At 35.1% G+C, this 19,551-nt stretch overlaps 1 protein-coding gene across 2 annotated transcripts in view; it reads left to right on the forward strand.

Moving 5' to 3' along the window:
• SLC25A36 (solute carrier family 25 member 36) overlaps nucleotides 1-19,551 on the forward strand; it is a 38,682-nt gene that overhangs the window by 5,382 nt on the left and 13,749 nt on the right. For both annotated transcript variants that reach the window (XM_054480140.2, XM_063662277.1), the window contains exons 2-4: nucleotides 9,716-9,880; nucleotides 12,635-12,712; nucleotides 16,449-16,549. In XM_054480140.2, the coding sequence (XP_054336115.1) occupies nucleotides 9,716-9,880; nucleotides 12,635-12,712; nucleotides 16,449-16,549 (344 nt within the window). The remainder of the gene's footprint in view (nucleotides 1-9,715; nucleotides 9,881-12,634; nucleotides 12,713-16,448; nucleotides 16,550-19,551) is intronic.

The raw sequence follows: 19,551 nt of genomic DNA on the forward strand, positions 1-19,551 counted from the left end.
TGGAGTCCAGGAAAGAGGATTGGACTAGGGATATATATTTAATAGTCATTGGAACATAAGTGGTGCCATGAGCCTAGTTGAGATCACTAAGGGAGTGAATATAGAGAAGAAGGGACCACGAACTACCCTCTGGGGACTTCAATAAAAGATCAAGAGAAGAGGAATGAGGAGAAGAGAAGGAACCAGCCAAGTAGACTTCATAGTGACCAAAAAAATATGGTATCCTGAAATCCAAATGGAGCAAATATACAAGATCTAGCAAAATATACAAGATCTAGCAAATATACAAGATCTAGAAAGGAGTAAGTGATCAACTATCAAATGTTACTGTCATTTAAGATGTCTGAAAGCTGTTAACCACTGAATTTAATTGAGGAACTTTGGTGACTTTTAGTAATTTCCAGGGCAGGGGAGTAAAAGTCTGGTTGGAGTAGGAGAGAAATTAGAGACAACAAATAGACAGTTTTAAGGTTTGCTGTAAAGGGTAGCAACGAAAGGGGGAAATTTACTTTTACTAAACCTGCCACATTCCCTCAGCCTATTTTGTTCCTATAATGGATTTTTTTTTTCTCAGTCTCATATCTTACTATTTTTCCTTAAAATAGTAAGCACTTTGAGGCTCCCAACAAAGGCCTTTTTCTTTCTTACAAGACCTATTTGCACAGAGATTTTAGTTTTTGTTTGTTTAAACCAGTCTTGGTTACACACTGTGCCTAGCTTTACGAAAACCAAAAAACACAACACTCTAAATAGTAAAGACTGTACAACTGCATCTTGGGCTGTATGATATGGCTTGCTTCCATGTTTATCTAAGTTGGCTAAAATTTTCAGTATTACTAGTCTTGATTTTGCTTTATCATCCACTATAAGACTAACGTGTTAATTTTTTCCTGCATCAGAAACACTTCCTATACTTAAAAAAATGCTGTTTTATTCTCAACCACACATTGCTGACTCTTCATAAGTTAGTCTGTCAGGTATATAGATGTCCCTCACCATTTCAAAAACTTGTATTGCTTCTTGTCTAAACACTAAAGCTTCAGAGAAGATAGTTATACAAATGTACTACCAGAGAAACAATTTTTGGTAAGACTTCCTTAATGATTTGCATAGAATTTCAGGGACGGTCTACGTGTTTTTTTTAATTATCATTATTTTTTGAGATGGAGTTTCACTCTTGTTGCCCAGGCTGTAGTGCAGTGGCACGATCTCGGCTCACTGCCACCTCCACCTCCCAGATTCAAGCAATTCTCTTGCCTCAGCCTCCCGAGTAGCTGGGATTACAGGTGCCCGCCACCACGTCCAGGTCATTTTTGTATTTTTAGTAGAGACAGGGTTTCACCATGTTGGTCAGGCTGGTCTTGAACTCCTGACCTCAGGCAATCCACCCACCTCAGCCTCCCAAAGTGCTGGGATTACAGGCCTGAGCTACCACACCCAGCCCAGTCTACATGTTTTAAGATTGAAAAACTCCTTAAGTTTGGCTAGCATGTTAAAGAAACTTCATCTTTAGTGATTGATATTTCTTTTTTTTTTTTTTTTTTTTTTTTTTAAACAATTTTTAGTAGAGATGGGGTTTCACTGTGTTAGCCAGGTTGGTCTCCATCTCCTGACCTCATGATCCGCCCACCTCGGCCTCCCAAAGTGCTGGAATTACAGACGTGAGCCACCGCACCGTGTCCGGCCAGTGATTGATATTTCTTAATGTAACTAATGCCCTAAGTAGAGTGTCACTGCAGGCAGAAAAATAAAATATTTTATCCTATTCATCTTGCTTTATAAAGCTAAACACTGCTTAAAGTTAATAAAATGAATTCTGGAGTACCTTTTTAAATAATATGCACGTACAAATATTGTGGACATCATCAGAAAATATTTTGTTCATCTATCTGTTACCTTGCCTGTGAAAAACAAGTTTTCTGATCTATACATGCTCAAGAGGTTAATATTGAGGACATATATCTAACAGTGCCTTGGATTTTTTCCAGTCCTTTTAAAGCTAGGGGAGCCAGATCTAGTGGTTCAGCAGCTTAGGACTATCCAGTCAATGGGGTTTTATGTCTATGTACCTGTCTTAAGGATTCATGACTGGGTATGATGGCTGAAATTCGTCTGCTATTCATATTCACTTAGTGAACAATTTCTCTTTCTCCTTTCTCTCCCATCTCCCCACCCTCAACTTTTGGTTACCGTGCTTCAACAACTAGTGTGGGAGAGCACTTTGAGGCTCCCAGCAGAGGCCTTGCTCTTTCTTACAAAACCTGTTTGCACAGGGTTGTTTTATTTGTTTTGTTTTTTAAACCAGTTTTGGTTACACTGTGCCTAGCTTCAAAAACAAACAAAAAAAACGCTATCTTTTTGCCACTCCTTTACTCAAGAGGTCCATAAAGGCCCTTAAGGTAGCTAGACCCCCTGGCATGCTAGAGTTTTTATCTTCATTATATGCACTAAGTAGAAGCAACATTTGAAAGTTCTTAGACAGTTAAACTCTAAGAAGTTTGGCTTTATTAGCATCTGCAGTATTACCATAGGCTAGAGATGTGTCCACATTCCAGTAAATTACCGAGATGACTTGATAAACTTACTATACGATTTGGCAAACATCATGAAAATAAAATAGTTTTAAATGTCTTATAAAATTCTTTAGTGATAACCATATTAAACAATTTTAAATATTCTACAAGATCAATACATAGCTATGTGATTATTTGACTCACCAAACGATCTTGGCCTTCTCATATCTTTTAAGATATAAGACATTTGCCTATAAAACTTTAAATGAGTGTCAATCCGGGTGGTTTCCCTATGAACATAAAGAACATGTAGTTATTTCTAATCTGGATATACCAGGGGTATAGTGACATTTAACAGTGTTATTTGATTCATAACCAAGAAACTCTTCTTTCTGAATTTTTGATGTTACAAAGTAATGAACTTACGCCCTTCTGTTACAGACTTGGCTATTCTGTCTTTGGAATTATTTGCCAATCAAGAAAGCACACAGAACAAACCTGTGACTGTTTTATAGAAATAACTTTGAATTGTAACTTTTTAAAAATAGTAAAGCATCCAACCTTGAACTATGTTATTTAATAGCAAATTACATTGGCCACACCTTGCAACTGATGTCATCCACATCACTGGATCAGAGGGAAGTAAGACCAGTAATGAGTGCCTGCTTCTACTCCACCATTTTTTTCTCTATTGCTTTTTCTTGGTTTTCAAATTAATATATTATACATCACCTTTCTGTTCTGGTAGATGAAGATTTAGTTATATTGTACCACTCTCTTGTTTCCTCTTTCTTTACATCCTCTCAATATATAATTTGATACAGTTTTTGCTAAAAATCAAAAGTCAGTGCTTACCTTATTGTGACAATACAAATATTGTTCACTGCAGAGCTAAGTTTAAGTTGTCTATTATGTTGACCTTTCCTTTCTTGAATAACTTCATTCCTCCCCGCCCCCGCCCCCACCCCTCACTGCCCCTGAAGTTAATAATTGCCTTCATTAAGAAACTTTTGCTTAGTTATGTGAGTACTCATACTTGAACATTTGTTTTCATATGGTCAGCTGTGTTCATCTGTCAGTCTTTTTTCCTGGAGACTTTAGTCCCACTGAATTCTGTCATCCTAATCCTATCTTGATTGGTTTTTTTTCAGGTCTGCCATTTCACTATCATCTTGGGACTTCTTTCTCTGTCTTGGGTTATTCTGTTCCTGCATTTCGTTCCCTCCCCGCCACCATCTTCTTTTAGTTTACTGTCTTAATTTGTGGAATACATTTTTTAGTTAGCTATGTAAGAAAATGGTATACAGTAGGCAATTTCTTGAATACTTCTTTGTCCCAGATGTATAGTTTGGTTTGGTATAGAATTTTAGGATAAGTAATCTGCAGTTGTCAAGAAGTGTGATGCTAATCTGGTCACTTTTCCTCTATTATGTGACCTTTTTTCTTTCTGGAAGTTGAAGTCCTTGAAAGATTGCAGTAGTGCATCTTGGTGTGGATTGTTTTTGCATCCTTTGTTCCTGCTAAACCTAAGCTCAGAAGTATTGAGTTTGTATTCTTCAGAAAATTAGCCTTCTGCCTAGGAATATAGTTTTATCCAGCATGTGTGTGTGTGTGTGTATGTGTGTGTGTGTAAGGCATAGAGCAACACTGGGCATCCTACCTTTGTCATACAGCCTGTGACAGCAGCCAGTCCGTTTTCAGTTATTTGCCTTAATTCCCTCTTGAATACTTGGTGCCCTTAATCATTAGGCCTCCTAGGGATTCTGCAGGGGAAAACTCTGCTGCTTTTTGGTATTTCCCTCTGCAAGCCTTTCTTCCTCTTTACTAAGTTGTCTTTCCATTTGCCTCGTTGGTTGAAAACTTGCAGCTGCCGATTTCTCTGGGGCTCTCTGTTCTTCTGGCATATTCCTTTAGACAGTGAGATTTTTGACATGGAGAAAAGATAAATCTAATGTAGTTCATCCCAACTTTATTGAAGCAATAGTTTTGTTCTCTACATCAATTCTCATTTCAGTGTGCATAATAATTATTTTTAAATTGCAGCAAGAGAAATACCAGAGTGTCACCCCTATACTACACATCTATTGCATTCTATAATGTAAAACTGCTTCAGGACAACCTAAGTGCTTGTGCATATACCCACTTATGCCACCCCCACCTCTGTACGATTTACTTATTTATTTATTTTTTGAGATGGAGTCTCGCCAGGCTGGAGTGTGCACTGGCACAATCTCGGCTCACTGCAACCTCCGCCTCCCAGGTTCAAACAGTCTTCCCACCTCAGACTCCCGAGTAGCTAGGATTACAAGCGTGCACCACCACGCCCGGCTAATTTTGTGTGTGTGTGTGTGTATTTTCAGTAGAGGTGGTGTTTCACCATGTGGCCAGGCTGGTCTTGAACTCCCGACCTCAAGTAATCCGGCTTCCTCGGCCTCCCAAAGTGCTAGGTTTACAGGTGTGAGCCACCACACCTGGCCCTATTTTTTTGTTGTTTTTTAATTTTGTTTTTTGTTGTCATTGTTTTGAGACAGGGTCTCACTCTTTGGCCTAGGCTGGAGTGTGATAGTGCAATCACAGCTTACTAAAGCCTTGACCTCCCAGCTTTAAGCCATCCTCTTACCTTGACCTCCCAAGTAGCTGGGATTACAGGCATGTGCCACTGCACCTGGCTGTTTTTTCCTTTCTTTCTCTCTCTCTTTTTTTTTTTTTTTTTTTTTTTAAGATGGAGTTTCACTCTTGTTGCCCAGGCTGGAGTGCAGTGGCACAATCTCAGCTCACTGCAACCTCTGCCTCCTGGGTTGAAGCGATTCTACTGCCTCAGTCTCCGGAGTAGCTGGGATTACAGGCATGCACCACCACGCCCAGCTAATTTTTTGTATTATCAGTAGAGACGGGGTTTTATCATGTTTGCCAGGCTGGTCTCAAATTCCTGACCTCAGGTGATCCACTTGCCTTAGCCTCCCAAAGTGCTAGGATTACAGGAGTGAGCCACCACGCCCGGCCTCTTTCTTTCTTTTTTTCAGAGACAGAGTCTCACTGTGTTGCTTAGGCTGGTTTCAAACTCCTGGACTCTGATCCTACCACCTCAGCCTCTGAAAGGGATTACAGGCATCAGCCACCATGCCTGGCCAGTTTAGATTCTCATGTGTTTTACTTGTTGAAGTGTTTTTTAAATATCATAGTATTTACCTTGTCTGTTGGTCTGGCAACAAAATATTCATAAGACTTCTATTACAAAATTTCATAGTTACCATTATCAGTAATGGAGGCACGTAACTACATAGCTAATATTTATTGAGCACTTTTTATGTGCCACTTTACAAAATGCTTTATGTGGATTATATATCATCTTTACAACAAGCGTGTGAGGCATAGGTATTGTTTTTACCATTGTTGTTTTGTTTTCGTTGTATAATATTTATTTTCTTGGAACCAGGAATGACTGTGTAGGAATCATGGCTTTATGTGCTCACGTTGCTTTTTGTTTGTTTTCATTTTAATTATAGAAGTAATTCATGTTCATTGAATACATTTTTTAGAAGTTATTCATATTCAAGAATACTCCTTAGGTTTTACAGAATATAAAATCAAAACATGTACATGTTTATTATAGATTTTGGGCCTATTTGTGGGTTTTATGTTCAATAAATTTACAAAGTAAATACACTAAACTGCTAAAAAGAAATCAGGCAAAGACAAATTGAATTATTATGGTTTGCCATAAATAGATCACTGTTGTAGTGTGAATATGGTATGGACTAACCCACAGGTTCTTCTGAGTCCTACATTGCATGTACTCCAAGTATACTGTGTGATGGTGACTCATGTCTTTTACCACTTAGCTCTCAACTCTTATCATAAGTAAATTTATGGCTTCTATTTAAGATTCTCCTTGTGGCCTCATATGTAATGAGATTTTAAGACTATTTCATGGCTGTTTGAAAGTATCTTTTCCTTGTTTATTGAGTATTGAGGTTTCTAAGTTCTACTTAATTTTGTTTCAGATTTGCTATAATCCTACTACTTTTTGTCTAATTTTGTTGAAATCTGACCATATAATTATGGTTTCGACATTTTTTGGGGGGAGTTAAATTTTTTTAACTGCCTATTTAAAGCTATGAGTGGAATTTTTTTGAAGTATTAAGCTTATTTATGATTGAATATTTCACATAATATAAATACATTCAGCCCCAGGTAGTTCATATATTAAGAATTCCTACTGGTTTTCACATATTTTTCAAATCAGATTTGTCAAGGTATCGTTTACATACAGTAAAATCTACCCTTTGTTAAATGCATACAGTTTATTGACTTGGCAGATGTATAAAGTCATTTAAACACTGCTATAGTCAGGATATTGGCTGGGCCTAGTGGTTCATGCTTATAATCCTAGTACTTTGGAAGCCTGAAGTGGGAGGATTGCTTGAGGCTAGGAGTTCAAGACCAGTTTGTGCAACATAGCAGGACCCTGTCTCAATAGAAAAAATTAAAAAAATTAGCTGTGCATGGTGGCATGTGCCTGTAGTCCCAGCTGCTAGGGAGGCTGAAGCAGGAGGATTGTTTGAACCCAGGAGTTCAAGGCTACAGTGAGCTATGATCGTGCCACTGCACTCCAGCCTTGGTGACAGAGCAAGACACTATCTCAAAATTAAAAAAAAAAAAAAAAAAAAGGATTTTGAACATTTTTTGTTATTCCAAGAATTCTCCCATACCCCTTGCAGTCACTTTCTTCCCTCTCCTCTACCCCTTGGAAACCACTGATCTCATTTCTGTTCCTCTCATTTTGCCTTTTCTAGAATATCATAAAAATGTTTGCTTAATGAGGGGGATAATTTTTTTAACGTCAAAAATAAAAGCCTTTTGTGCTTCGCTTTTTCAATTAGCATAATGCTTTTGAGATTTATCCAGGTGGTGGCTTTTTCCTGCAGAATAGTATTCTATTATATAGGTGTATCACAGTTTGCTTCTACTAGTTGATGGACATTTGGGTTGTTCCCAGTTTTTAGCTATGAATAAGTATAGCTATTATAAACATTCATGAACAAGTCTTTTTGTGGACATGTCTGTTCATTTCTCTTGGGTCAGTACCTACAAGTGAGATAGGGTTGTGTGGCAGTTTTATGTTTAACTCTGTAAGAAACTGACAAACTGCTTTCTAAAATGCCTGTACCATTTTTAATTCCCACCAGCAGTGTAAGAGATTTCCAGTTGTTCAGCGGTTGGCTGTTGGTCAGTCTTTTTAATTCTAGCCATATAATAGATGGGCAGTGGTATCTTATAATGGATCTATTTTGCATTTCCCTGATGACAAATGATTTGCAGAATTCTGTGTGTTTATTTGCGTGTATATATCACCAGCTGTTAAATCTCTTACTGAATTACTTGATTTTATTCCTGATTATAAGCACTTTTGCAGGTAATGATTTGCAAATATTTGTTCTCAGTCTGTGGCTTTCATTTTCTTCTCAGTTTCTTTCATTGTGTTAGCAGTTTCTTTCAGAGTAGAAGTTTTTAGTTTTGATAAGGTCCAGTTTTTCAGTTTTTTTCTTTAATGATTTGTGCTTCTTTTGATGTCCGTATAAGAAGTCTGTGCCTAACGCAAAGTTAAGATTTTTTTCCAGATGTTTTTTCCTAGGTGTTTTATAGTTTCATCATTTTAAACTTAGGTCTATGGTCCATTTTGAGTTAATTTTAAAATGTAGTGTGAGGTAAGGGTCATGTTTTTTATTTTACATATAATGTTCTTTATTTTTTAATAGTTTTGTTGCATAAGTTTTTCACTCTAGTTGCATACAGTTTGGTTTTATCTTATTTTCTTGGTGGCATATACTAATACATCAATATGACATTTTTATCTTTTAAAATTTCTTTTACATTCTATTTGGAGTGATATTACCATTGCCATGCCTGCTTTCCTTTTTATGTGTTTTTTTTTTTTTTATTGTGGAGGTAAAATTATTTAGTGTATTATTGCATGGGTTGCTTTTCTTTTTTTTCTTTTAATGCCCATTTTGAAGGTCCATGTTAACCGGACTCAACTAGCTTTTCTCTTTCACCGCACTAAGAGCTTTTCTGAGTGATTTTCCCTTTTGGTTAGAAAGCAGTTCTAAAGGCTTCACTTGGTAGCTATTAATGTTTTAAGAGGAAATTATTTTCTACTCTTGTATTTTAAAATAATAAAATAATAATTACTCAGCCTATATCTTACATACATTTTAAACAGTTTAATGTCATTAAGAGCTTTTGTTATTATTGTTCTGGTGATCAGTCCTTTTATTTAAGTTGGGTTCTTCTAACAAGCCTACCTACATTGTGCAGTTTTCCACGTGTAGGCCTGACAGATATTAATTGTGAGACTCAAATGCCAATTTTTTTTCTCTTTTGAGACAGGGTCTCACTCTGTTGCCCAGGCTAGAGTGCAGTGGCCTGATCATATTCACTGTAGCCCTGAACTCCTATGCTCACGCAGTTTTCCCACCTCAGCCTCCTGAGTAGCTAGGACTACATGCATGCCCCACCACACCTGGCTAATTTTTTAAACAAATTTTTTGTAAAGTGGTGTCTGGCTATGTTGCCCAGGCTGATGTCAAACTGGCCTCAAACCATCCTCTTGCCTCCTCCCAAAGCTCTGGAATTACATGTGTGAGCCATGCGCCCAGCCCTCAAATGCTGTGTTTTTTTGTAGGTGAAATACTTCTGAATATTTGAGTATTTAAAATAAGAGAACTAGGAATGGTTAACTATCAGTGAGTTCTTTCTTACTGCTCAGAAGACCATTTCTTCAGTTTGAAAGGACAGGAGTTTGAAAGATAGGATATACTTCAAAGAATGGCCTAGATTTTAACAGAGTCACAAGTTATATATATACGTGAGTACTAAATCAAACCTTAGGACCATATTTAAAGCCATTATGTGACTTACCAGTACAATTTTAGTAACAGCACCTATCATTTGAAGTGTTTAGCAATTATTCTTGCCAGATAGTTACTAAGCTGTGTTCATTTTAGTTACTGAAGATGTTTTTATGAAATCAAATAATGGAATCTCTTAAAAATTTGTTCAGTCATCTAACATTAAAAATTATAAATTTTGGTATGCTGGCAAAGCTCCAGGTACCCATGTGGATTACAGCTCTGGGCATATGTACTAACTTATGAATTAAGTAGATAAGCTGTGTTCTTTTTTTTTTTTTTTTTTTTTAGATGTGGTGGTACAGTGGGAGCTATTCTGACATGTCCACTGGAAGTTGTAAAAACACGACTGCAGTCATCTTCTGTGACACTTTATATTTCTGAAGTTCAGCTGAACACCATGGCTGGAGCCAGTGTCAACCGAGTAGTGTCTCCCGGACCTCTTCATTGCCTAAAGTGAGAGCATAGTATTCAGGAGTCTTTTTTAGTTTGTTTGCGTTAGTGATTTCCAGATGTTTGTTTACTTATATTCTGCCACATTGAAAATGATTCTTTATAAACCTATTTACAGAAGTTACTCTGAATTGTACTCATAAGGAATGATAATTCCTAATGGAGAAGAACAGTTAGATAGATAAGGTAAAGTGTAATTTTACTTCCAAATCATGTGTGTTTAGAATATCTCTGCATTTATCCAGTGGTTTTTTCTAAAGCTATTATAAGTATTTTATTTTTGATTATTCATTTACTTTTGAAATGTGATAATGTTTAATGCTAACTCCTTTCGTGTATATTTTTAATGTTCCAAGTACTCTCACAAGTAAGTACATCCAATTAATGACAATCTGTGATTTTTATGTAACCTAAGTACAACTGAGACAGCAGAGTTCTAATGCTGTTCAGTATTTGTTTAACATTTCCTGATGGTTTGGAAAAGATTTGTTTTTACAGTTTGCCAAACATTATGTTGCAATTGGATTTGAAATTTCAAAACTATTAAAATTAGGTTTCACATGTTTATACTTGTAAATAATGGAATGCCTTTGTGTCTGCCTTATCAGTTCACTGTTTGAACTTAGTTCAGTAGTGTTTATTTTGTAATAGCAAATAAACTCATTCTGTGTATTTACCTTTGTTACTAAAAGGTTTCATCAGCCTTTTCTTTTTTCAAACTTGTTTACATAAGTACATGAATAGGTAGAATAAAATTGATAACAGTTTTGAATTAAAATACAATAATTGGGTCGGGCGTGGTGGCTCACGCCCATAATCCCAGCACTTTGGGAGGCCGAGGTGGGTGAATCATCTGAGGTCAGGAGTTCGAGACCAGCCTGGCCAACATGGTGAAACCCCGTCTGTACTAAAAATACAAAATTAGCCAGGTGTGGTGGTGTGCACCTGTAATCCCGGCTACTCAGTAGGCCAAGGCAGGAGAATCATTTGAACCTGGGAGGCGGAGGTTGCAATGAGCCGAGATCGCGCCACTGTATTCCAGTCTGGGTGATATAGTGAGACTCTGTCTCAGAAAAAAAATGCTATAGTTATAGATAAATACTTCTATCTGATTTCTAATAGGAAAAGTATTTTAATATCATGATTTTGATATTTACTACCACAGATTGCCTCTCCTTAAAATTCTTCTTTTGACTTCTGTGATAATACTTTTTAATTCTCTTTTTCAGTGGTTTTGCCTTCCCTTCACAGGAACTTTAGTAATCCTTTTGGGCTGTGTTTTAGTTCCTCAGTTTTTCAGGCCCTCTTTTAAGCTCTTTATATATTGATTTACTTAATCCTCACAGTAACAAATAAAGGGGTACTGGTTTTTTTTATTTACTGCTGATGAAACTGAGTATGAGAGAAAAGTTATTTCAGGGTCATAGAGTTAATCCGTTACCAACATTTGGGCTTCATATCTGAGATGTCTGGCCACTCAGTTCAGGCCTTAAATTAACCATTAGACCCAACTACCTTTAAAAAGATCCCTCTTAAGCAGATAGATGTTAGAGAACTACTTGGCCTAGTCTGTTAACTCTGAATTAAAATACCTGCTCTTCAGTTTCTGTTCCTTCTCACTGCCAAAACTTCATTTCATAACTTACTCCAAGAAAGCCTTCTGTGACTTACACATGGCTCTGTTCCTTTCTCTGCTGGGCATATATGTATCTAGGTTGTATAGTATTTGCTTGTTAATATGTTCTGTTAATTTATTTGTTTTGTTATCATTCTTTTTACCAAAACAGAACAGCAAATTTCCCAATGTCAGGGGCCTTGCCTTCTTTTTTCTATCTACTTACTTTTTCTAGTTTTAAACAGCTAATTATACAGTTAAATACTCAGTATAGCAACGGTTAACTGAGTGGCAGGAGAAATAACAGGCCAACCATTCTGGTACCTTAAAGGACATTAGGGTGATAGATTCTGCTACAACATTTCAATGGAATGGGGATGAGATAATACTGTAGTACTAAGTATTGTCCAATGTTGAGTAAAAGACCTGAAAACTAGGAAGGAACTACATTTCTAATTGGCGGGTAGTTATTAAGATTTCAGTTTGCTGGTAAAGATAGTAAAATTAAGGAAATCGAAGATAAGTGTAGCATGATCATATGAAAATAATGTAGAACTCTTTATCATTGTGTCTTAATCTTTCAGGAAAGAATCTGAACAGATTTTTTAATCATTACTAGTGAATCTATTATCAGTCTTCAACAATTTATGCTATGTCATGAAAAAACAATGTTTTTTTGTGTGTGTGTGTTTTCTTTTTCTTTTTTTTTTTTTGGAGACGGAGTTTCACTCTGTCTCCAGGCTGGAGTGCAGTGGCGCAATCTGGGCTCACTGCAACCTCTGCCTTCCAAGTTCAAGCAGTTCTCCTACCTCAGCCTCCTGAGTAGCTGTGATTACAGGCATGCACCATCATGCCCAGCTGATTTCTGTATTTTTATTAGCAACGAGGTTTCACCATGTTGGCCACGCTGGTCTTGAACTCCTGACCTCAAGGAATCTGCCTGCCTCAGTGTCCAAACTGCTGAAATTACAGGCATGAGCCACCATGCCTGGCCACAAATTTTTAATAAGTAAGGAAAACTCATCAGAGAAGCATAACATAATACAAATATACTGGATTTAGATTCTAACTTTATATACAAAGTAAATAAAGTACCAGACTTTGAAAGATATTTCTGATAGAATTTTTTTTCTCTCTTTCAGGGTGATCTTGGAAAAAGAAGGGCCTCGTTCCTTGTTTAGAGGATTAGGCCCCAATTTAGTGGGGGTAGCCCCTTCCAGGTAAAAAAAAAAAAAAAAATTGTTTAAAGTTAAGCAAATTATGGCAATCTCTTTTGTTTCAGCACACCTGGATTTAATCATTTATAGATACAGTTAAATTTATAAATATGGTATTCAATGTTTATGGGAAGTTAAAATACTTAATTTACTTTTTAAGAATTTCAGATTCTAGCTAGAACAAATTTATATAATAAAGTAATGTTTGGTGGTAGTAAATGGTACTGGATATTTTGAAGACTAACAGTATTTCAGTGCTGTTAGAAATTAACAGTAGTAATATGAATACAAAGGCTATGTTTCATAATGTAAGGGAGAAGGTATAGTATTTGCATTAAGTTATTGATAGTCTTATACTAGGGGAAAATAGTAAAGTATCACATAGTATAGCTAGAAGTTTAAGGAACACTGTATTTATAGATAAGAGTTTTAAATGTTAAAATTCTATAAATGGACCTGAGTTTTTTTGGGGGGAGATGTTGTAATCAAAGTTGAAAATAATGAATATATTGTATATCTTTGTATTGCATAGACTAGGAGATATAAAATTAGTAATATTTGCAAGATAAATCTGGAAATACTCTCGTAGCTAGTGGCAGTGTATTGAGTCTTCTGGGGAGATGCTTATCCTCTCATCTGACCATAGGAGTTAGAAGAATTTGGGGGTGCAGAATTGAAAATCTACACAGGGCTAAAGCTGCGAAATACTCCTGATATTTTGAGATAAGTGTTTGGTAGATATGTGAGTTTAACTAAACCAGCCCTTGCATCTTGAAAAATTTTGACTCTAGAAAAGGTAAGCATTGTTTTAAACAAATATTTTCCTTGGGCCAAAAGACATTTAGGATATCTCGAATTTTTCTGCTCTTCCTAGCTATCCTGCTCTGCGCTCCATCTGAAGTTAGTGTTCCTTTCTCACTTTCCACATAGAAATTAAACTTCAAAGAAACAAGATAGAAAATAGAACCAAAGGACTAGGAAGGATGTCAGGGCTTAGAACAGGGTTGAAGAAAGGGACAAAAAGTCTAAAAACCTAAGAATTTGTGTATTGTTGAAGGGCAGTAAGTGATGTACATGGCCTTTACCATAATAAAAAGGAAGCTATTCAAGGAAGATGCTGAAGAGATGTCAAGGTGATGAGGATAAAGAACTATGGTGTAACAAACAGGTATCAGTAACCATCTAAAAGGATGGGCGTGGCACCATGTGTAGGTGCAAAGGACCGCATAGTAAGATCATTGTGAAGCAGTTTTTATACAAAGTCAAAAGACAGAGAACAAGCAAAGGAACTAATAACTAAAGGAACAACCAAAGGAACTAGCAGTAAGAAAGGGGAAGATCTGGAACTCTTAAAACTAAGTCATTGTTTGGCATATGGGACAAACCAAACAGATAGAATGGTTGCATTCCCTATTAAGGAAGCCAAAAGGACATGAAAACATAACTTCGTCATTTTTCTCTGACACCATTGCATCTTAGATTGTTAACCTCTTCCACGATAGAACACTGTACAAAGTTCATATTTAGAGTGAAAATGCTTTCTGTATCCAAACCATGTACCAGATCCATGTCTTGTTATTTATTAGGTTTCAACTTTTTATGGGTTCTTTTCTCTCTTTAAGAAAATATCCAAAATTGCATCCTAATTATAAAATTAAAAGAAAAAAACACCAAATGGAGTGGCTCATGCCTATAATCCGTCTTCTTGGGAGGCTGAGGTGGGAGGATCACTTGAGACCAGGAATTCAAAACCAGCGTGGGCAACATAGCAAGACTCTATCTCGTAAAACAAACAACAGAAAAAGTATAGCATAAATTTTCTACCCTAAACACATCATCTTTCATCCTGTGTACCTTCCCAAACACTCACACTTCTCATAGATAACCACCATTAATAGACAGTTCATGTATATTCTTCCAGTAATTTTTCTCGGTTATCATATACATAAAAACATGTATACTTAATATTTATTGTGCTTTACATAAACTGAATAATACTAAATGTTTAACCTAATTTAACTGAAGTTTTTCCATGATAATATGTGGAGTGACTTTTTTAAAAATTGTATAGCATTCCAGCATTAATAAACATTTCCTTATTATACATTTAGGTTATTTTTAGATTTTCATTGTATAAACAATGGTTCAGTAAACATACTTCAACCTTTATCTTTGAATACTTTAGGAAGTATATTTTTTTAGGATGGTTACCTAAAATTAGAATTTCTGGATAAAAGGGCATATGCATATTTAAGACTAGTGAATATTGACCAGGCAGGGTGGCTCACACCTGTAATCCCAGCGCTTTGGGAGGCCAAGGCGGGTGGATCACAAGGTCAGGAGATCGAGACCATCCTGGCTAACAGTGAAACCCCATCGCTACTAAAAATACAAAAAAATTTGCCGGGTGTGGTGGCGGGCGCCTGTAGTCCCAGCTACTCAGGAGGCTGAGGCAGGAGAATGGCATGAACCCGGGAGGCGGAGCTTGCAGTGAGCCAATATAGGACCACTGCACTCCGGCCTGGGTGAAAGAGTGAGACTCCATCTCAAAAAAAAAGACATAACTGGATTTTTATCCCTTATCCATAGCCTTACCAATGCTGGCTACTGTCCATCTTTTTTAAATACTTACCAAATGGACTAAAAGGGATTTTTCACTGTTTATTTGTCATTTGTATATCTCTCCTGTGAATTGCCTATATATATTTCATGGCCATTTTCTCATTAGGATTTCTTTTTTTCTTACCGATTTCTAGAAGTGCATTGTTTATTCCTCTTCCCAACTTGGCATCAAGTATATCTTATGTTTTTCTTTCTCATAAATTAGAATGTTTCATTTTAAGTTATATTAATTTTCCTTTTTTCTTAAGTACATTAAAAAAGGTACAACAGTGAAATTCTCATTTGTATTTGTCACTCTGTTTCTTATTGGATGAGTAATCAGGATTGTTGGGGAAATAACAGGATATTTCATACAGCAAGCAAATAATTCAAAGCCTGGGAAGTTAACATAGAGGTGGTAGTGGGGATGCATAAAATCGTAGTCAGTAAGTTAACAATGAGGGAAATAATTACATTTCACTCAGTGTTTACAAATATTGGAAAACATATTCTGACCTGATGGGTCTGATTTCTTATGTTAGAATTGTTTTGTCTGTTTAAGGATAATGTGAATTATTGTGTGTTTAGTATAATTAGAATATACCACAGTATCTTAAAATTGTTTAGCATATATTTTAATCAGTTGGATCTGCTTCACCCTCTTCTCCCCATGAAAAAAATTATATGTTAAGTGCTCATACCATATCTACTTATCTTCAATAACTATATTTAGCCTTAGATATGCACCAGCCTTACAGCCTTATTCATTCATTTAGTTTCTAAACATCAAAATCTTAAATACGTTTTGTTTAAATTAGTTGTTATTTTGTTTTTATTTTCTTTTTATCTTCTTGGATACCAAGTTTTAGTGAGTTAAGTGGCTGTAGAGTATTGAAAGGGCGTCTGTTTGAGGATGAATGGTAGGAACTTTACATTTGATATTGTCTTATTTTAATGGTCAATACAGAAAGTACTTCAGAGTATTTATGAAAACTAAATCTAATGTTACATGAGAATGTGGCTAGGACTTTGTTTATGGTTTTTAAATTTCTCCATTCTAAAATTATGAAGATCAATTTATATATAAATCTTATGCATTAAGAACATGCATATTGATAAATCTAAATCTCTGTTTTAGAGCAATATACTTTGCTGCTTATTCAAACTGCAAGGAAAAGTTGAATGATGTATTTGATCCTGATTCTACCCAAGTACATATGATTTCAGCTGCAATGGCAGGTATGAATGTATAATATTAAAAAACAAAAAACTTTATGAAACCTAGAGGCTTAATATTGAATTATAAGTTTGTAGTGAAAAGTTGATGATTAATGTGCTTTTCATTGATTAGATGATTTTTACATTTATCGATATAAACCAAATTAGGTATATGTAAAATCTGTCATCAGTTGACATTTTTGTAGTTAGGAGTTTACGTGCTAGGGTACAAGTAATATATTTATATTGCCTTGTGTAGTCCACTGAATGTTTAGTGATCGTTGTTAACAGTTTTAAGAATCCAACCATAGTTACACTATAAATAAGTTATGGAGCTGTAATTTACTCTTCTCTCCTCAATTTCTGTTAGTGCCTTTTCCCTTTTTGCTGCATGTTTTGGCTTCTGTCTGAAATGTGTCGGCAATTCTTGGTAAAGTATTCATTTTGTCCTGTGCTCAAATGCTGAAATTTTTGTGAGTGATGTATTATTACTGATAATTCAGTTACTGTGTGTATTTTTTTAAATTGTTTATTATTCTACATTCACACTAGATAGCACCTGAAATTTAGACACTGGCTATGTGTACATGCTTACTATAGAAATGTTTCCAGGAACTCTCTGTTTCTGTCATCACTGATAAGTATATATGATTCTGAATTAAAATAACTAGTTTTAGGTCTTTACACTGCCATAAAGATAAACAGTTGGTTTGACCAATCTGGTTCTGGAATCATTTGCTGCTATGCATGTTAGACAAAGCCATGAACTTTGGTTTTCCATAGAAAATTCTCCCTAATATCTGGGATTTATTGCATATTTACTCATATCTCACATTTTCAAATTACGCTGTAACTTTATAAACAGTAGCTGCTTTCATCAGCTATTGATCAATAAATTGAATGGCAATTATGTGCTTAATAATGAGTGCCTTAAACTGTTAAACACTTTTGGTTTAGAAATAAATTGAATCAATTTGAGCTGTATACTTCATGAAGTAAGTAAGTTTGAAATACAAATTTCTGAAAGGTCAGTAGCCCTTATCGTATTACAAATTGTTTTTAAGACTTTTTGTATTTATTAATTGTCGATTGATTCACTGAAACTTTAAAACTGGAAGGGACAATCTAAAGGTCAAAAGAGTGAAATACAATCATTTACCAATAAGGAAACCTTGGGCAAATTATGTAATTTATGTGAACCTGTCTTAGCTTACCCATGGAATGAGTCAAGTGGTCTACATAGATTTGGATTTTGAGAATTAGTTCTTTCATTTAGTGTCATAGAGATTATCTTGTTACAACTAGAATTATTTTTAATGTAATTTTTACAGATGTTGAATATTAATAGATACCTACGAATTTGGATGTAAGGTAAAGGTTGGTGGCCAGTGACAAACCTTATAACCACTTTATCAGGTTCTTTAAAAATATATTTCTGAATTACCAGTGATTATGTTTTTGGCTTATAACCTCAGATAATTATAAAGAAATGTTAATCTTATTTGAAAGAATTGGAATCTAGAAAGTTAGATGAGCAGTCATTTTAAATTGATATTTGTTATATCAGTATAGCAAATGCAGAGGTTCAGAATATCTTTATTTCCACTGGAACATCTTATTTCATTAGAGTATCTCATCAGAATTTATTACTGTATTTGTATCACATTGCAAAGAATTTCAGTAGAATTGTCAGTTTGCACTTTTTTCTCAAATGTGTACAAATGTTAACATATAGTTCATTTTTATCTATACATTGATGCCATTTCCCAAGTTGAATTCCTCGAGCTTTGGTAAACTTATACTCTCATACTTGTTCAGAAGTTATTGCACTGTACACTTATTGTGTAGAAAATACTGTTTGAATTTGTTTGCAGTTACATTGTTCTGAGAACTGTGCTTTCAGAGCTTCTGTGCACTATTCATGAGCATTAACATTTAGCTTTGCAGTTTTATACATAACTGTATGGTTAGTAAAACTGAATGGTCCAATGCAGACTCATTAAAGTAGGCTTTTGCCCCATTTGTTCTTGAAATAATCTAGACCAGATTACTCGGGGGTTTTTTTTAGGATTATTTTTATAGGTCTAAATATGAATGATTTGGAGGCATGAAGTACTTAAAGATAGTTCTGTGAAAAATCATTTTCAGCTGTCTATTCAAGGGAAAAAATGCTAACCTTGTCACTTTAGTGCACAAAAACACACTAAAATAAACCATTAATGATACTGCCTGCAAGATTTTAACACACCAGATAGCACACACATTAAGGATTTATAAGGCACTGTACGTAATTTTTATTCCAAGTGACCTCTCAATTCATTTTCATTTTGCATTTTATCCATATGAACTCATGTTTAATTTAGATACTAAAAATTTATTTATTAAAAAGACAGTTTATTTAAAGTGGGTCTTTTTATTTGTTGTAGTGCATACTATAAGAATTTGTAAGCCTCTAAAATTGAGCTATAAATTTTCATGGCATTAAAAATTTGTTTCAATTGTGAGGATATTTAATCAGATTAAATAATGTTGACTCTTAATATTTTGCCTGCCTTTTTTTTCTCCGACACATGACCTTTGACAGACTAAGTATATCTCAGCTATTGAGGGTATCTGTTTTGTTGCCTGTATATTTTGTTTAAATTAACTTGTATATTCCTCTGTATACACCTAGGCACAGATGTATGCAAAAAAAATTTATTAAATTACTTCTTTCTTTATAGTAATTCCCAATTTTTAAAAGATTTTATCTGGCATGTATATAGTTTTATATAGAACATTATAAATGTAAAGGAAATGAATTCTGATTTTAATTGGATTATGTATTCATACAGTTACTTCTCAAGTTTTTAAATACTAATAATGTAATCATTGAATGTTTCCTACATACGTAGTGGGTTTTATTTGCTTACAGCATACACTGTTATTTTTCCATTTATGTTTTTCTATTAGACTTAAACTTCATTATAATAAAGGCTTTTACTCATTAAATACAGGTATTGTCTTGCATTTATGAAATATTT

Source organism: Pongo pygmaeus, chromosome 2, assembly GCF_028885625.2.
Source record: "Pongo pygmaeus isolate AG05252 chromosome 2, NHGRI_mPonPyg2-v2.0_pri, whole genome shotgun sequence".
In the NCBI taxonomy this organism is placed as follows: domain Eukaryota; kingdom Metazoa; phylum Chordata; class Mammalia; order Primates; family Hominidae; genus Pongo; species Pongo pygmaeus.